We start from the raw sequence: 19359 nt of genomic DNA, 5'->3' as shown, positions 1-19359 counted from the left end.
GGGGCGGGGCGGGGCCTCAGGCGCCGGCGCCGAGCGGCAGGGGCGGGGCGGGGCCGAGCCGCGCGGGGGGCGTGGCCGAGCCGCGGCGCCGGGCCGAGTGGGGGCGGGGCGAGCGCGGCAGACGGGCCTCGGGTCTGACAGCGCAGCTCGAGTCGCCGGGTGTGGGGCGGGCCGGGCGAGGACCCCCGCCGCTCTCCCGATGGGGCTGTGTTTCCCCTGTCCCGGGGAGTCCGCGCCTCCCTCGCCGGACCTGGTGAGTGAGGCCGCAGCCCCGCGTCCGCCGGCCCCCGCGCCGCGCACCTGTTCCCGGGAGGGCGCGCGGAGGCCCCGAGCTGCGGGCGCCGGGCCGGGCGGTTGGCCGCGGCGGCGAGGGCCCCTGGCGGCGAACGCGTGTGGACACGCGCGGAGGGAATTGGGGTCCTGCCTCCGTGTGGGTCGTCCGTCTTTCGTTACGCTAAATTGTCCCGAGGCGGCCCGGGGTCTCTGCCTTGGCTGAGCGGCCGCTCGGGGAGCCGGTGGGACGGGGGTGCGGGCGCCGCGGGGGATGGAGTGAGCGGCGAGGGAAATGCCCCTTTCTGCGGACCTGAGGGTGTGCTGTGCCAGGAGATGTGCATTTTCCTGTGTCTGTACCAGCTGTTCAAAGAAGGTGCTCCATAAAGCCTCCTGTGCTCCTGCGCTTTCTTGGATATTGTATTAATCAATGATTCCCTTTAGTATTTACCTCTTGCCTTTAAATCCTTCCCTTTTTTGCAGGTCAAGATTCTCCCTGAGCTAACATCTGTTGCCAATCTTCCTCTTTTTTCTTTTGTTTTTCTCCCCAAAGCCCCAGGGCACAGGTTGTATCTCCTAGTTGGGAGTCGTCCTAGTTCTTCTATGTGGGCCCCTGCAACTGACAGATGGGCGGTGTGGTTCCGCCGCTGGGAAGCGAACCCACCTGCCCAAGCGAGAGCCCGACCTTTCACTACTAGGCCATCAGGGCTGGCTGGAGTCATTCCGTTTTTTTACAAAAAGAATATTTTATATAGTGCAAAGGGTACAGTTTGTAACTTTGCCATATGTAGCAAACAAAAAGACAGGGCGCCGACTTAAATTTGAATTTTCAGATAAACAAAGAATACATTTTAAAAATAGATTTATCTCATGCAATATTTAGGACGTCCTTATACTAGAAATTATTCGTTGTTTATCTGAAATTCAAATTTAACTAGGCATTTTGTGGTACAATAGAGTTAGACTTTTTTGCAGCTTTCTATTTTTAACACTGTCTTTCCATTAATAGTCCTAACAGGCAGTTGATAACAGAAAACCTAAATTCCTCTCTTCTCTCCTGTCTAGCTAAAAATTGGTTGAAGGAAATGAGTTATTCAGGGAAGTATAGTAACTCTTCAGCCATTTGATTATGCGTACCAAAAATGACCTGGAAGTTGATAAGGGAAAGTTCACCTTGTGGTTCTTGCTACTGTTGCTTTTTTTTTTTTTTCTTTCAAAGATTGGCACCTGAGCTAACATCTGTTGCCAGTCTTCTTTTTTTCCCCCTTTTTTCCTCTTCTCACCAAAGCCGTCCAGTACATAGTTGTATATCCTAGTTTAGGTCCCTCTGGTTGTGCTGTGTGGGACACTGCCTCTGTGTGGCCTGATGAGCGGTGCCAGGTCCTCGCCCAGGATCAGAACCAGCAAAACCCTGGGCTCCGCAAGCGGAGCGCACGAACTTAACTGGGCGACCGGGCCAGCCCCAATAATGTTGCTTTTACGTGCTAATTTTGTTAGTTTGGCTGTTGGTAAAATCCCATCTGTCAGCATTGTTAAGCCCTCCCCCCTCCCACAGATAACCACATGCCTCGCTGCTTGAATGGCCCTTTATCTCTGAGGCTTCTCCTGAGCACCCGAATAAAATAGATCCCACACCGTACCACCCACCTACCCTTCCGTTTCTTATCCACCTTACTCTTCTTTATATTTCCCCAAAGCACTTACTACTCTCTGACAGACACTACTTACTTGATTTGACTGTGTGCCCTCCTGGGAATTTAAGTTCCATTTGGATGGAAACATTTATCTGTATTTTTTTCTCTGCTGTATCCTCAGCACCTAGAAAAGCTCCTGAGGCATGATAGGTGCTCCCTGAATATTTGCCCAATGAATGCATGAGTGTGTGGATTGTGGTATGGAAAACAAGGGAATTGTTAACACAGCTCCCAAGAGAACGCCGCTTACTGTCTTAGATATTTAAAGACTTCATAATTAAGTAATACGTGATATAGAAAAATGATATTCAGTGTTTCCCAACATCTCATAAATTTCCTCCAGCCCTTCCTGTCCTACCCAGTGACATGTACCCACTTCATTCGTGAAGTTTTCCTGAAAACACTAGCCTACTTCAGACTTCTTTTTAATTGGCCATATCAAACCACGTAGTTCCCTCCTTGTATTAGTAAATGTCATTTGTTTTATTAGTGCCCTGACTGGCTTGTAAGCACTTTTTTTTAAAAAAAAAAGCAAGTAGATTTTTTTATAGGCCAACCTGTATAAATATATGTGTAATATATATAATATATAATGTATAAGGCATAATATAGATGACATATATCTATAAATATGTTTTAGCATATACTTATTTGAAGGTATATTGATTGATTGGAAGAGTGAAATTCAGAAAGTTGACTATTTTATAAATATTGTAAATAGTGGCAGTCTTAGTGGAAAATTTGGGGCCAGTACTAAATATTTTTGTAAACTGTTTATTACCTATAAGTGTAGGTGTATAAATGAGCCACAACAATGTTTGATTTGACTTTAAAATGTATTTTTTACACATTTTCTTTAGGAAGAGAAAAGAGCAAAGCTTGCAGAGGCTGCAGAGAGAAGACAGAAGGAGGTGAGAGTCAAAAGTAAAATTCTACCTACCAAATAATTCAGTTTGTACTTCATTCTCGCTAGATGTTTATTAAGTAGTATTTTCTAATGAAATGGTATCTGATATCTTATAAATTTATATTTAAAGGTAATCATTTTTAAAAATGATTTCTGTGTTTCTATCAAATGCACTTATACCATTTAATGTGTGAATTAGCATAGAGATATCTTCTGTAATGTGAGATGCCCCTTTAATAGCATTCTTCTTGGGATAAAATGACCATGCCTTACAAAATACTGACAGATGTGAAGTAAGTTTAGGGGAAAAATTTGTATGGTTGCAAAAGACCCAATGAAGAAATGATAATATGTTTTATGTTACGCTGTTGTAGAAATTGTCTAATTCTTGTTACCAAATATAGACCAACCTCTCACTCCAAAGAAAAAACAAACAAGAAAACACCTTTTGGACACTGGATACTGATTTTCATTGTTCTTCTGTACCCCTTAACAAATCTCTTAAAGGCTGCATCTCGGGGCATTTTGGATGTTCAATCTGTGGAACAAAAGAGAAAGAAAAAGGAAAAAATAGAAAAACAAATTGCTACGTCTGGGCCCCCACCAGAAGGTGGACTTAGAGTAAGTATTAAAATTTACTTAAGGTTTATTTTACCTGGAATTTTTAAAAACTTTTAAAAACAATCCATTCAATAATTTCTTCTTGAAATGGATTCCCAGAAAATTTTGAATTAATTTAAAAGCATTAATAACGTAGATTGGAAGAAGTGTCAATTTATTTGGACATCCCAACATTCATTGAAATAGACTTACTTTCTTTTTCCTAAAATGAAATAGATTTTTCGTGATTATCTTAACACTATATCTTTATACTTATGAAATTAATACTAATCTTAAGTGTGTAGAAAACTCAAACAATATGGAAGAGTATATAGAAGAAGGTAAAAATTACCCAAATTTAGTGTCATTTTGACAGACATCATTTCTAATCTCCATTTATACCTCAGTCTTACTAAATTTGATTATACTGTAAATTCTTTTTTTATAACCTACATTTTTTCACTCAGTTATTGGAGACTTTTGAGCTCTCCGTTGTCACTCATGATCATAGTCATGTAAATGTTAATTTGGACAACTGGGTGAGCGGGGTGAGTGTGACATATGCATCTCAATGTAGCAATTGCAGCTCTTGACAGTGGAACTATGATGATGGACAGATTAAACAAGGTCCCTGAACTTGGGGATTTTACAGTCTAGCAGGACTGTAAAGGTTTTATTTTACATGTTAAAGCTCAGGAGAATAATGGTTCCGATATTACGATTTTACTCTTTGTCCACTTTTAAAGGAAATACATTTATCAAATAAGTATATTTGTGAAAAGGACAATGTCCTGAATTTCAGTCATTTATAGTTAACTTGTCAATGATTTATGAGCACTTCTTGAGCTGATTCAATGTCTTCTCAACTTAGTTTGGTGTTTGCTCTCAAAAATATTGATATAAATACATATATGTATGTATCCCCCCAACTTGTGGGGCAGGCAGTGTAGGAGCATCCTGAGCAGAGGTGATTCTGGCTCAGGAATATCACAGAGAGAAAGATTTATCTGTGTGTATTTTACAACTGTATGTGACTTCATCTAATTTCATTTAATAAATGAAATTTTTAAAAAATAATTTTTTATCGTTAACTTTTAACAACGTATGAAATAATTGGTTTCAGTATTAAGGTAAATAGCCGTGACCATTTTGCTTATGTCTTTTATATACCCCCGCAGTAGTCTAGTGTGAAGTCAAACAGTTGGGAGATACAAGGTCAAATATCGATCAGAAGTATAGATGCTTACTTTCAATATTCTGTTGAGATAAAGATCTGTGTCACCAGGTTTCCTTCATAGAGGGTTCTCAAAAGCAAACAATTTGTGAAAATTAAATTAGAGGACTGGAAATGATGCTGAGATCCACTGTTTCATAATAGAAGAAATGGAGGTAGGGAGTCACTTAATCAGAGTGACATATAACGTTATAAGAAAAGAGGGGCCAGCCCGGTGGCGAGGTGGTTAAATGCACACATTCTGCTTCTCGGCGGCCCAGGGTTTGCTGGTTCGGATCCCGGGTGCAGACATGGCACAGCTTGGCAAGCCATGCTGTGGTAGGCATCCCAGGTATAAAGTAGAGGAAGATGGGCACGGATGTTAGCTCAGGGCCAGTCTTCCTCAGCAAAAAGAGGAGGATTGGCAGCAGATGTTAGCTTAGGGCTAATCTTACGCAAAAGAAAAAAACAAAAAAAAAACATATTGTGTATATAGGTAGAATTACAAAGGTACTTATTTTACATGTTCTAATGTAACAAATTTAACATTGGCTTTTAAAGTCTTAAGAAAGGGGCTTTCTTAATTAAACCTGAAGAAGCTTCCATGCCCTGGAGCCTGCAGATTAGAAATAAATTAGGCCTTCTTTTGCTTCTGGTTCCCTCAGAAGCGCTCATCATGAAAAATATTCCAGTGTTAAATTTAGTACCTTTTTTTGTGTCTGCTGTTCTTATAAGAAACCTCTCTGGCTTAATAAAAATGACCCTCAGAGCCATCAAGCTGGACGGTGACGGGAGGATTCTTCCAAGAAGAGTGGCTCATTCTCATAAACCACTACTGTTGCCCACAGTGTCGTTTTCCCTTGGAACAGTCCTAATCATTTGTACCACCAACACACTGGCTTTACAGGACATGCCCCTTTCACCTTGACCACCTGCATAGCTCATCGAGAGCATACAGTGAAGTTAAAAATGAATTTTTGGAAGCTCAGGAATTACAGAAGGGAAAATACAAGGCAGAGGGTAACTTGAATCCTCAAATCCCTTGGCCTGGGGTCCTTTAAGGGCTGCTGTTGGGCCTGTTATACAGGCTGGCCCGGAGTGTCCTATAGTATAGCTAGATTCTTCCTAACCAGGCTCTATAGTCTGAGGAAGACGTGTCCTTTCCCTGTCTTTATGCCCTCCACATATTTGTCTCCTGACCAGCTCTGCCTCTTCCCAGGATGATTGGCATTGGCGATGCTCACTGTCTTCCAGAAAGGCAGCCTTATTTTAAAAAGTCAGTGTGTTGATGGCACCAGGACTCAAACTCACTTCAGGACAGGACGCAGCAGGAGCGGAGCAGTGGCAGACCCCTAGTGCAGGGGCTCTCCACCCTGGCTGCACGGTGGAGTCCTGAGGAGCCTGCACAAAAGGCTGAACCTTGGGTCCCCTCCATAGCAGTCAGTATCTCTGTGTGGGGCTCAGCCATCAGGACTGTTTTAAGTTCCCCCAGGTAATCTAATGTCAAACAAGACTGACAATCACTGCTCTAGTGTTTTTAACACTAGTCCTAAGAGATATACTGTGGAAAATAGAGTCCCATAGTAAAAAATGCTTTGAAATCCTGATTACTGTATTGAATACTGCATTGTATACTTTCTTGAAGATTAAAAAAGGCACACTTTTCAAGTCTCTAAGAAGTCCTAAAATAAAGAAAAGCAAATTTATTTGGATTAACCCTTAATTTTTCAAAACATATTTAAATTCAGATCTAAAATATATATATATAACACCCAGTAATATTCCTTAGATGTACTTGGGAAGCACTACTCCAGACTGGCAAACATCTCCAGGACTATCCCGATGGCGCCTGTAGAACTCAGTAGTGCAGATTTAATAGACTTGATTCAACAGAACAACAGATGGAATCATTTCTCAAGTCAAGCAAGGAAAAGACTTTGCTGCACGATTATTTAATATTTTCTAGCATTTCTTAGCTCCCTGCCTCAAACAAGGTCCTTGTTTTTATTTTGTAGTTTCATTGTTGGTTTTGTTTTGTTTTTCCTTTACTGATACTTGGATATTTGGGATCTAGCTACCCATTAGTCTGCCCAGATATTTAGTATTACTTCTTTATATTTTTGAGCCATTATATACCTTATTTCAGACTTTTGACTGTAATGTAAAATGTTACTAATCGCTGCCACTTAGAAAAATCCTTCTATATTTGTGTAGCCCATATTAGCCAGCCCTGGTGGTCTAGTGGTTAAGATTTGGTGCTCTCCCTGCTGCGGCCCTGGTTTGTTTCCCAGTCAGGGATCCACACGAGCCGTCTGTCAGTTGTCACGCTGCGGCAGCTGCATGTTGCTGTGATGCTGAAGGCTCTGCTACCAGGATTTCACATACCAGTGGGGTCCCCCATGGTGGACAGGTTTCAGCGGAGCTCCCAGACTGACAGACTAGGAAGAAGGACCCGGCCACCCAGTTCCGCAAATATTGTTGTCTGCTGTAGCGCTGGAAGGGGAGAGGATGGTGCAAAGACCGCGCAGGGCTCCCCTCTGCTGTGCACAGGGCGCTAGGAATCGGAATTTACTTGACAGAACTAACCATGAAAAGAGCCCATATTCCTCTCTTTATCTGTTTGTTCACTAGAATATTGTTATATAACTTCAAATAAAATTAACTTTGCTCTGTATATTTTTATCTTTTCTAGTGGACAGTGTCATAAAGCATAACATGAGCGACGAGTCTACTGCCAGTAACTAATGTCTGCGATCATATGGATGTCCTCAGTTTAATTTCTTCTCTTTGAATAAATGAAGATTCAGACTGTAATTTTAGTTCCTTACGCGCAGTGCTTTTTCAGTACTGAGATATTGAAAATGCTTTTGATTTTCAAACTTAGAAAATGGCCAGACCTTTCATTATGTACTTATTTTCCTACAATTGCTCTTCTGCAGGTAAGGGGTGATTTGCCACTTTTTAGTAGTTAAAACATGGACCTAAATAGTGGCTATAAATATATATATTGCATGTAAAAATTCTACATACATCTCAAATATGAAAGTTCGCCATTGTATTTTCCCTCCTTTATGAAGTGATCTAGCTATTTATAGTTTGCTGCTGAGCCTTCTCTCTCTTTTTATTTCATTATATAGCAAGACTTTTGCTTAAACTTGTGGACTTAGTGCCTTTAAACCGATCATCAGGGAAAATCTTGAAAAATCATTTGAAGGGCTTATGTGAAGGAACACTGTAAATTTTTATAACTTACCAAGTAGTGAATATTTGTAGGAAATGTTGAATTTCTCCTAATTTATTTTCTATTGCTGTAGCTTATAAAATTAACATAACTGTGTTTTACATTACAATAAAGTGGGTTTTTTTTTTTGCTTGCTGAATTTAAAATTACATATTAATGGTACCATCAGAGGGCAGTGATGTACTGTTGTCCAATATCACATTCAGCTCTATCAAGATCTTTGTAGTACTTGAGTTAAACTAAGAAACTGGATGGGTTATACCGAGTGGTAATGTATTTGTCTGGATTTCACAGGTGTTTTTATTCTTCTGTATTTTGTTAAAGAATGATCATAAGATTTATACAGATGTGAAATTGCCCAGGCAAATAGAAATGTGTGAAAGAGACACATGTAGGTACTGTATTTAAAAAGGTCTACTTTAAACATAAAAATAGGGGCTGGTCTATTTAGGTTCGCACCTTCCGCTTCTCAGCGGCCTGGCATTCGCCAGTTCGGATCCCGGGTGCGGACATGGCACCTCTTAGCAAAAAGCCATGCTGTGGTAGGCATCCCATATATACAATAGAGGAAGATGGGTATGGATGTTAGCTCAGGGCCAGTCTTCCTCAGCAAAAAGAGGAGGGTTGGCAGCAGATGTTAGCTCAGGGCTAATCTTCCTCAAAAAAAAAAAATTTAAAAATAAACAAACATAAAAATATTACAAGGTAATTCTCTATGATGAGTAGTCATAAGCTTTTTAGATTTTTGTTCCTTAGTAATGTGTTTTATAGCATTTTTGGGTTTTGAGTTTTCTTCTATATAGTAAGCTAAAATAGAAGGACTGCCGTATGTTTTAATTTGGTTGCTAACTTTTGGATGACAGGGCCACAGTCGGAGCCCTAAATTAGAATTTTCAGATACTGAGTGCCAACAAGGACTGTAAATTAAATAGCTAATTTGGTTTACAAAAAGGAAACTGAGCCACTATCTTGCTCATCTGTCCTGAAAGACTTGTGTTATATTGCAGGATATTGTATATGTTAATTTTAAAAAGTTTGCAGTATAATATAGGTCTCTTGACTTCTCATTGGAAAAATTACTTTTTTCTATTATGGCATGAAATAGTCTGAGTATCTAGGCAAAACATATAGTTAGGTTCAATTTTCTTCATCTTTTAGAAGATTAGTGGTATTTTTTGTTCATAAAGGATAGTGAAATCATTGAATTGTTTTTTAAAAATAAAATTTTTGACTTTATGAACATGAATTAACTTTGTAAGGCAGAAAGGAAAAAGGATCATTAATGGCTGAATGGATTTGGAACCAGAACAATCCATTTCTGAACTTTGCAAATCCTTTTGTTTTCATATAGAAAGAACAATCTTATCTGTACCACATCAAAGAATTATATCTTCAGTTGGTGTAAATGAAAGGTTTGCATCCAGGAGAGAATGCCCTATTTCTAATAGCAGTTTATATCCAAATACGATGCTTATTTACTGTTGGACCATGAATGCTATGCTGGTGTGTTGCTTTCTGGGAACAGTGGGATAGGCTGCTCCAGCCATCCATGACCTGCCTCCATGGGTGTGATCAGCTTTCCCCCAAACCACATGGGTTGCATGGACTAAGAGGTGATACTCAAATGTTAGGAATAGTGTTGGGAAGGGAAAAGGAACAGGGGAGACTAGACGCTTGAAAGGAAACCAGAAAGCGACTACTAAAAAACAAAATTGTACACACGCATCCAGGCATCTCCCTCATAAAGTATGAATCAGTTCCTCATGAAAGCCTTAACTTGGAGCCAGTTTTCCATAATTTATCATTTAAATAGGAAAACATTATAATGCTTAATATGTCACCCAGACCCCCAGCCAAATTACTAAAAGATAACTGAAACAGTAACATCTGTATATGTAATACCATGTTACGATGTAAAATGCTTAAATCACTGCTTTTCAAATCTAATCATCAAACTATTAATATGGCTGGTAACAAGAAGTTGTGTATTATTACACAGCCTGTTTGTTGACATGCTGCATGTTTTTTAAAACATCTATATGTGATACTATTGTTCCACCGATTGTAATTGGAAGGTAATTGTTTTCCCACACTTGATTTTGTTATAAATTCTGTACTGCCTTATGGGGATACAAATATACCTTTTTTTCCTGTATACAAATTAGCTTTTGCCATCTCTCTTTAACAAAACTTTATCTTCACTACATCTTAAATAATTAGAGCTTGGGTTAGTGGTTAGGGAGACCTCCACCATGCTTTCTTCTCTTTGGAATTAATGAGAACAACAGAGCTAAAGGCTGTTTGGTGTATTCATACCACCCCTGAATTTATAGTAGCCATGTTTCTTTTCCTGTATTCTAAAGGAGAAATGATATTATTAGTCCCCTGTTTCCTTAGAGAAATAATACTGTAATAAAGGTTCTAGCTATCCCAGGAGAATTGACATAAGCTTTGAATTTTCCTTTTCTCCACCAACAGTTCAACTTGTTTATTTTCACTGATAAGAATTATGCTACGCCCTTAGAAGAAAAAGAAGCTCTTATGGGTTTTAGATTTGAATAATAACATCTGCATAAATAGATCAGTAACAGGTAGTAGATATGCATGCCTATCTGTGTTGTCATTTAAGGTGTATTCCTTTAACATGACCAAGTAAGCATCTCAAATTCCCAGGACTACAATATGTGCTTTAAGTTGATTCAGATGTGGTACTGTGGCTATTTTCTGTGATTTTCTAAAAAGCCACTGACAAGGCATTTATATATAACAGACTTTGAAGAAATTTTGGTTTAATACAGAGAAGCTCATGTCCCAACAACTCAAACACTTTAAATTTTTCATATGACTTGGCTTTTTATTATCCTTTTCTCCCTCTTCCAGGTATGCTTCATCTTACAAATGTTGCCTGTAAATGTGATCATTATTGTCTAAGAACTGAATATTCATAAATTACTATGATACTTTAACTATATCCTGAATTGCATTGTCTATTTTTATAGCAACATACTTGACTTGTGTTGAGTTTTGAGTTAAAATCCTCTAGTCATAAAAACAAGTTTGAGCCATCTTTTGCAAGTATTCACACTTATCTCAAATGGAACTATAGTCATGGGCCACGTAGTGACACTTCGGTCAATGATGGACCTCATATACGCGACAGTGGTCCCATAAGATTAGTACCATATGGCCTAGGTATGTAGTAGGCTATACCATCTAGGTTTGTGTAAGAACACACTATTATGTTCAAACAACCATAAAATCGCCTGCTACATTTCTCAGAATGCATGCCTATTATTAAATGACACATCACTAATTAGTTTTGCGTACAACCTGGCTCTCTCTCGGCTATTTCTCTCAAATCTATCTCGTCACCTAAGTCAGAAGTAAAGGAGTTATGGTAAACTCCTTACTCTACCTAACTCCTAACGTGCCCTTTTCTCATTCTACATTTCTTAGATAGTCAGGTTATAAGTAACAGACATACTTAAAATAGGTTAAAAAGATACCAAATATCTCATATGTAGAAAATTCTTAAGCATCTACACAAAACTTTGTAGAACTAATGGCTTGAGCAAGGTTGCAGGATACCAAGTCAGCATGTGAAGAAGTCAATTCTACTTCTATACGCAAGTAATGAACAATCTGAAAATCAAGAAAACAATTTCAATCATAGTATCATTACTTAGAATAAAATACTTCAGAAAAAACAAAAGAAGTAAAAGATTTCAACTGAAAACTACAAAATATTGCTGAGAAATAGGAAAAAAAAGATCTCAATGGGGAGACATGCATGTCCATGGATTGGAAGACTCAATATTGTCAAGATGGCATTCTTAAATTTATCAATAAATTCAATGCAAAATCCCAGCAAACTTTTTCAGAGAAATTGACAAAATGATTCTATAGTTTATATGGAAATACAAGATTTATAATAGCCGAAACAATTTTGAAAAAAGAACGCAGTAATTTTCACTAAGGTGTCAGTGGGTAAGAGTCATCTACATTTGATCATTTCCTTCTGAATATAGTCTCTTTTTCCATATCTCTGTTCAGTGCCATTCAGCTAGCAGCTAGACCCCAATGTCAGTTGTGACCATGTTCTTAGTGATGCTTAAAAGACCATCATAAATGTGCTATAGGCAGAAAGAATAATGCCATCCTCCCCCAAAGATGCTCACATCCTAATCCCTGGGACCTGGGAATATGTTACCTTACATGGAAAAAGGTATTCTGCAGATGTGATTCAGTTAGGGACCTTAAAATGGGGAGATTACATTGGACTATCTAGGTGGACCCAATCTGATCATATGGATCCTTCAAAGCAGAGAGCCTTTCTAACCTGTGGTCAGACAGATGTACAGAAAGAAGCAGCATCATTGAAATACTCTGTTGCTGGCTTTCAAGATAGAGGAAGGGGGACATGAGCCAAGGAAATCAGGCAGCCCCTCGAAGGTGGAAAAGGAAAACAGATTCTGTCCTTGACTCCTCGGAAAGGAACACCGCTCTCCTGACAACTTGATTTTAGCCCAGTGAGACCACCTCAAACGTCTGACCTACAGAACTATAACATAATAAATTTGTGTTGTCTAAGCCACTGAGTGGTAATTTGTTACATCATCAATAGAAAACTAATAAAATAGATGGAGGGATTAATATTATTTTTGTTAACCACTTATTTTTTAACTAAATGAAATTTATTATTTTTTAAACAGGAGGTGTGAGAGAATGAGATGCTCTTTCTCTTATTTTTTTCAAGATTGGCACTTGAGCTAACATCCGATGCCAATCTTTTTTTTTTGAGGAAGATTAGCCCTGAGCTAATATCTGCTGCCAATCCTCCTCTTTTCTCTGAGGAAGACTGGCCCTGAGCTAACATCCATGCCCATCCTCCTCTACTCCACATGTGGGACGCCTACCACAGCATGGCTTGATGAATGGTACCGTGTCTGTGCCCAGGATCCCAACTGGCAAAACCCTTGGCCGCCGAAGCAGAGTCCGCAAATTTAACCACTCGGCCATGGCTGGCTCAACTTTAATTATTAAAGACATAAATATGTTAACGGGAAAAATTTAAGCACAGGAGAAAGTTTTGGTGGAAATATTGCCGATTACTATACAGAGAAATTCAGTGTTAATATTAGTTTAGAACATAAAATTCAAATCATGCAATATCTGTATTTTAAAAGATATTACAATTATTCACTGTTCCAAGCTGATTTTATTTCCTACAAAACTTTCATTTTTTTTCCAGAATGATTATCACCACTTCCAGCACCACCAAATTATACCATGCCTGTTGTTTTAAACCTCCCAGTTAACAGGTCGTGTATGCTTCGACTAAATCAGTGACGTGACAAACTGAGATACGTCCTCCCTGATTTTCTGGAGCAAAACAGGTGGATTTTGCTGCCATTGAAAAACAAGGCAATGACAAATTAACTCTGCCTGTAATTTTATACTCCAGGTAGCACCTAAGGGACTACCTACGATAAACTAGACTCCCCGCTAAGGAGAACACACACCAGCAGCACTCAGCAGCCCAAAGGGAAGAAGTAAGTACTCGGAAACCATCGTTTGCCTCTTCCCCTAACTCTCAGGGGAAGTTACCCTTTGAAGATTATCTTTGTCTCAGAATGAAGCACTGATCTAGAGACATGAGATTTTTTAAATTTATCTTTTTAATTCTTGTATCAGGGAGGACAATATTTTGCTGTTTATGGGTACAAAACAGCTCTGTCCTAGGTACACAAGAGTATACATAAGTCTGTAACATCATTAGCTACAGTGACTTTACCTCACTAGACAGCATAGCAAAGTAGGATTAACTAAAGATATATTTTAACAAGGAAATGCTTTAAAATAACACGAAGTCAATGCACATGTGACTGTACAATTTACTCGGTCAAAATATAAACGTATGTCAGCTTACGTGTATGAATTACACTGTCTCAACACAGCCACGTGCTCAGGAATGTGTGAAACGCTTCATCAGCAACTTTCCCAGGGGTTTACTGAAAACTTCCAAAAGTACCCCAGATATTTGGTCATAGGTAAGGGATAAACTTTAAGGCACTCTTCCAGGTGAATGTAAACTTTTCTGAAGTGGCCTTTCGAGTAAAGTATTACTGTTGTGAATACTCTGTACCTATAGTGCTGTTGGATATTTTTAGTAGCACATTATCCCACTAATTGTCACTTTTTAAAAATTAGCTTAAAAATCCTGCAATTATAAAAATGCCTCGGGGTGCTTTTCCTCTAGACATACAGCACGCACCTTCTGTTGACTTAACTGTAAATCCTAAATATTTTCTTCTAATAACAATTTTTATCTAGCTAGAGCTGTATTTCTAATATTGTGTTCTCAAATACTGTGTTCACATACTGAGAAATAATAATTTGCCTACAATTTGTCTAATTTAAATCTGAGTTTAGAATTTCTCTTAATAGGTCATTTTCTATAGAAGCATTACAATAAATAGTGCTACTCTTTGGACGTTTTTCAATATGATGGCATTTGTCTGTCTGTTAAGACTTTTTCCAAAGTAATTTTCAGAGCATGTGAACTAAACTGACTACACTGGAGAAGTGGATACAGGCCATTATGAGAGTCCCCTTGTAGTGACCAACTAGTTTCATTTAATCTCCTTCTTAGCCTTATAATTGGCAGAGACCACCAGGTAATTATCTGGATTCACGTCCTTAAGGGTCGGCGATTTGCTCTGGATGGGGGATGTTTTGCCATCCACACGGGAGATCTGCAGCATCCGGCAGGGGTCGTGTTTCAACAAGTACCCCACAAAAGTTTCCCATCCTCCTCCCACACGGACCATGACGTGTTTGTTGTGCAGCATCTGAAACGAAAGCAGAGCAAAAGTGTTATATTCCAGGAATTCTTACGGTATCTAAAATCAGCTTGCAGTTCTGGTGGTGTTACCATTTGTTGTTTGTCTCATTTTTCATACTCCATTATTTTTCTGCTTGGTGCACCGTGTCTGAGTTAGCATATTGTTTATGAAAGGTTTGCTTTTTCCATACCAGTAGATCACGGGTACACATCCCCAGGCCCCAGCTTTGCCCTGCTATGGGAAGCAGGGGCTCCATCCAATCCCTGGCTTGGTTCACTGTGTCTGGAGGCTTCTCTCTGAGCCCCAGTGTTCCATTGCAGCCCCATCTCTGCCCCCATTTCCTGCTTCCTGTCTCAGACCTGTGCTCTGTTCTTCCCACAAGGTTATTCCTCTCTGAACCAGGACTTAAAAGACCATGGAAATGTCTGCTATTAAATATAATGTTAATAATCACACAAATATTCAATACAGAACAGAACTGAAAATGTACACAGAAAAGTCTTCCCTAGTCACTATCTGAGCCCTTCAAGGCGAGATGTTCCTGAATGGCCAAACGTGTATGTTTTCCTTTATGCTTATTTTTCCTAATTACTTTAGGATGCATCTTTTCAAAACAAACATACTGGCCCATGAGCCATCTAGAACTCTAGGTTGACAAGACTACAGATTGAAAAAGTGAAGACTCTGGTTCTTTCTATCTAGTAAAAATATGTCAGAGTTGTGGAGAATTGGGATGGAGAGCCAAAGAATTTGATCTTGGCTTCTTTCAAATATCAGAAAATGTGAGATAAGGGGGAATACTGCACCATCTCCAGAGACCCTGTGGACCCCCTCCGCTGCCCACAACAGTGTGAATACACACCGACAATGTCATCTTGGGAAGGGGATGTGGTTGTGACAGGGGACTGGGAAGTCATTTTCATTGTAAAGCCTATGAAATGCCTTTGAATTCCTCTCACTCTGTGTCAGCTTGAGACTGGGCCTCTTTTGACTCCCATCAAGTGGGGATGACTTGTGCTCTTACTGCTTTCATTTAGCTGTTGAGACTCTGACTAAAGTTTTGGACTCTTTCTGTATGTCCACATCCACAAAATCTTGCATGTGTCCCTTTCACAGACTCCCAGAAATTCATCCATGAACACAAGCTAAGAAATCCTGATTCTTGGGGTTGACACAAAGCAGTTTTCAAAATCAAAGATTGTGAAAAGTAATAAAAATGTGCTCAATAACAATAATTAGAACTATTAGACTCTTGAGAATTAAGTTAAATGTAATCCTACTGGTTATTTTCATTTAGAGCATTAGAATTTTAGGATAGAAAGGATCTTGGGAAAAACCGTCTAGCTAGAAGTCTTTAAATTTCTTTTAGCATCAGAATCTACTCATTAAACCGGAATCCCTGAAGTAGAAGGCAGCTAAAAGGAGTCGGCATTTAGCTTATAACTATTTTGTTTCCCCCGGTCCTATCAGTGGAACCAGGTTGTTTTTTCAGATGAAGACATTGAGGCCCAGATCTTTGATGTGATTAGCGTAGACTAGGACCAGTCTGGTGCTTTTCCCACAACAGTTCCTCCTTATAAAGCAAAACCCATCAAAGGTTTTATAATTTTACTGGCCTATTCCCGTTCCCACGAGTTGCTGTGTGTGCCTCTGCTGCCTGCTTGCAAAACTTGGAGCTACTGGGACAAAAATTGCAAAGGCCAGTGGCAAAATATCACTTTGACCGTTTCTCCCATTGTTCCAGAGAGCAGCTTTGCCTATTGTTGAAGTTCTGGCATTTCCTAGCCCTGCACATTACATGTGAGTCACCTGTAAACATCCTTGGTATGAATGCCTCTGGCAGAGTGTCGAAGTTCACTTGATTGTGAGCAGGCTGTTTCAACCAGAAAGAGCCACCAGTCAAGACAACTTTTAAACAATTAGTTAACTCTGGAAACCAGTGAAAGAAATGTTTTTCCGAATGGAGTATACGATCATTCACATACAAACTCTGCTTGCAGACTCTTTATGAATCCATAGAACTCTGCAAAGCGGATCCAACAGGAAACAGAGTCATAATGTGAATAACAAGATTAAATTTCTGCCCACCTCCTCTTCTATCTCCTTCCTATAGCTAATCAGCAACATATAATTCACTAAGAAAGCCAGTAGTCCAATTGGGCAACAGTTTCAAGCATGGGAGATTCAGGGCCATAAGTGTTTACAGCCCTGATTGCAGAGATCCAAATTCTATGCCTTTTCTTAGTATGTGCTCAGTATCAAGAAAAAATTTAACACCCACCTCCATCTGCCTAACAAAACCCCTACTGTTTAACCTAAAAGCAAATCAACCTGTTATAAACCAAATTACTCTCAACTCTGCCCTCCCTCCCACCACAGCCCTTATCCTACAGAACCCCAATCTTGGATCAAATGTATAATCTTCCTTCTAAACCCTGGCAGAGCTTCTGAGCTATGCTGGAAGCAATCTTTCTGTTTCAGAGATTAGTAACATTAGGCCAATTGCAATCAATTGATCTTTGTACCTTTTATTTCAGTCAGCTCCATTTCCTATTCCTCTCCGTTATCCTCAAACACACTACCCATCTCGATCCTCATCAGTCTACTGATGACTTCACCTTCGTCAGGCACAGATTCCTCTCTCTTAGCACCTCCACTGGCTAATTTGCCTCAATCTACATTTATCCTTTTCCCTACCTTTCTCATCACAGAAACAAGTCCTCCTGGCTAAGGTCAATTCCTCCCACTATGTCCTAACTTCTGTTACCATTCATGAAGAACCTAGCTGCATCAAACATTGCATCACTCTTCTCTCTCTCCAACTTATTGTCTAATTGTCCTTATCCTTCAGGAAATAAACATAACCATGCCTCTTCCACTCTGCTCCCTCCTTCCCAGTCTACTTTGTCTCAGAGCTTCTCCTTACATCTGAGCTTCCTGATAGTTAAGTGTACACTCAATATCTTCACTTCTAACTTCCTGTTCACTGTCCAACCCAAAGTACAGATTGCTTCTGCCCCCTACCTCTTACCTGACTGTGTGGGGAAAGGGAACAAGATGGCCTCCAGAATGATCAAATCCAATGGATGTTCTTCCACGCTTATCCTTCTTGATCACTCAGGTAAGGTATCAGATAGTATTGATCACTCCTTCCTTGAAACTCCCAATTCCTTTCTTCTCTGTGACAAGACTCTATGGATCTCCTGCTACCTAATTGTTTTTCTCTGCCTTCTTCATAGGTTCTATTTCTTCTATCTATTTTTAAGTTTTACTCTTCCAAAGGACTCTGAATGATCTGTCCTTTCACCACTGTTCTTTTCCCCATAACCCCTCTCTGTTTGCAACCTCATGGATTTCACTACCATCTACCTTTGTCTCCCAAATTACAGCTCTATCCTTTGCCACTTCTCTGAGCTTCCAAATGCAAAGGCATACCAACCAGTCCACCACCCACAGGCTTTTCCCAATAGGGTTGGTGGCACGGGCATTCTCTAACTAGTCAGATACCAAAAACATTCGTGTCCCCCATTAACGTTTCTCAGGGTCTTTGTTAGCATTTAGTTCAGTGCCTCATCTATTCCCTGGGCTACTGCAAAGGTCCCACTACCTCCAGCCTTGCCCCGTCTGATCCATTGAGTAAACTGCCACCAAAGGGAATTCTATAAATGCAAGGTTGATTGTTTCCTGCCTAAATACCTTCACTATTTTCCTCTCTCCTGTAGGCTGAGATTCAATTCCCCTTATTTACACACATTATTCTCCATGGCCATGGGACTAGAATCCTTTTTTCCATTATACCATACGCCCTTATTCTGTAAGGCTTCTAGATTTGGATTTTCATAGCTGCTTAGTTACTTACTAGTGATAATTTAGCACAGTCAAGGAATTATCAATGTCAGAAATAGTAATAAGCTGCTTAAGCAGATTAAATGCTCATGTAAAATGATTTATAGTGTTACGTTCTAACATACCCTAAATAAACACTGAATTCAATTACAAAAGATTATCCACTAGTGGCCCTAATTATTTCAGAAATAAGCACGTGTCAAGTGCAGGTAATAGGACAGACTGTATTTATAGCCCAGTATCTGTTGGCATAAGCAGTACTGGGCTTCATTCTCTGTTGGTGTACAGCTTACAGCTCCTTTATTTTTGATGCTTCACAATGTTAAGTAATTTTGTGTTTTCCTTTCCAAAAGATAATTCCTCATGACTGGTAGCATCAATGCACATGTCAATTGCTTATTTATTTATTATTTTTATTTTTTTACAAAGATTGGCACCTGAGCTAACATCTGTTGCCAATCTTCTTTTTTTTCCTTCTTCTTCCTCTTCTCCCCAAAGCCCCCCAGGACATAGTTGTATATTCTAGTTGTAGGTCCCTCTTGCTGTGCTATGTGGGAAGCTGCCTGAGTGTGGCCTGATGAGCGGTGCCACGTCCACGCCCAGGATCCCACCCAGCAAAACTGTGGGCCACTGAGGCAGAGTGTGTGAACTTAACCATGGGCCATGGGGCCGGCCCCAGTGATTGAGTATTTAATACCGGCTTTCTATACTGTTGTTTGTTCCACTTCTCGAGTAAAGAAAAA

At 39.8% G+C, this 19359-nt stretch overlaps 2 protein-coding genes across 13 annotated transcripts in view; one reads left to right on the top strand and one right to left on the bottom strand.

Annotated features, from left to right (window-relative positions):
- The first annotated feature begins 61 nt into the window (after positions 1–61).
- Positions 62–10896, top strand: SVIP (small VCP interacting protein). Of its 2 annotated transcripts, none has more exons than XM_023646180.2 (4): positions 62–253; positions 2825–2875; positions 3379–3492; positions 7377–10896. In XM_023646180.2, exons 1-4 carry the CDS (start codon positions 200–202, stop codon positions 7389–7391), a joined length of 234 nt encoding a protein of 77 aa, XP_023501948.1. In that variant the 5' UTR covers positions 62–199; the 3' UTR covers positions 7392–10896. The 2 variants fall into 2 exon arrangements, with proteins under 2 accessions (XP_023501948.1, XP_005612278.1); XM_005612221.4 differs by having other exon boundaries at positions 102–646.
- Positions 10897–12927: 2031 nt separating this feature from the next.
- The window catches only part of GAS2 (growth arrest specific 2), a 127302-nt gene continuing 120870 nt past the window's right edge, over positions 12928–19359 (bottom strand). For all 11 annotated transcript variants that reach the window (XM_070273444.1, XM_023646178.2, XM_023646177.2 and 8 more), the window contains one exon: positions 12928–14776. In XM_070273444.1, coding sequence (XP_070129545.1) covers positions 14558–14776 — 219 coding nt within the window. In that variant the 3' untranslated portion in view covers positions 12928–14557. The remainder of the gene's footprint in view (positions 14777–19359) is intronic.

Source organism: Equus caballus, chromosome 7 (assembly GCF_041296265.1).
Source record: "Equus caballus isolate H_3958 breed thoroughbred chromosome 7, TB-T2T, whole genome shotgun sequence".
Classification (NCBI taxonomy): Eukaryota; Metazoa; Chordata; class Mammalia; order Perissodactyla; family Equidae; genus Equus; species Equus caballus.
Note: the sequence above shows the minus strand (reverse complement) of the source record. Positions and strands in the feature narration are given on the sequence as shown.

Excerpts from the sequence above, each read along its gene's own strand:
- SVIP (XM_005612221.4), top strand. The coding sequence starts at position 566 with ATGCCCCTTTCTGCGGACCTGAGGGTGTGCTGTGCCAGGAGATGTGCA. Across the intron at positions 647-2,824 it reads GTACCAGCTGTTCAAAGAAG|GAAGAGAAAAGAGCAAAGCT; the intron begins GTGCTCCATAAA and ends CATTTTCTTTAG. Across the intron at positions 2,876-3,378 it reads CAGAGAGAAGACAGAAGGAG|GCTGCATCTCGGGGCATTTT; the intron begins GTGAGAGTCAAA and ends AATCTCTTAAAG.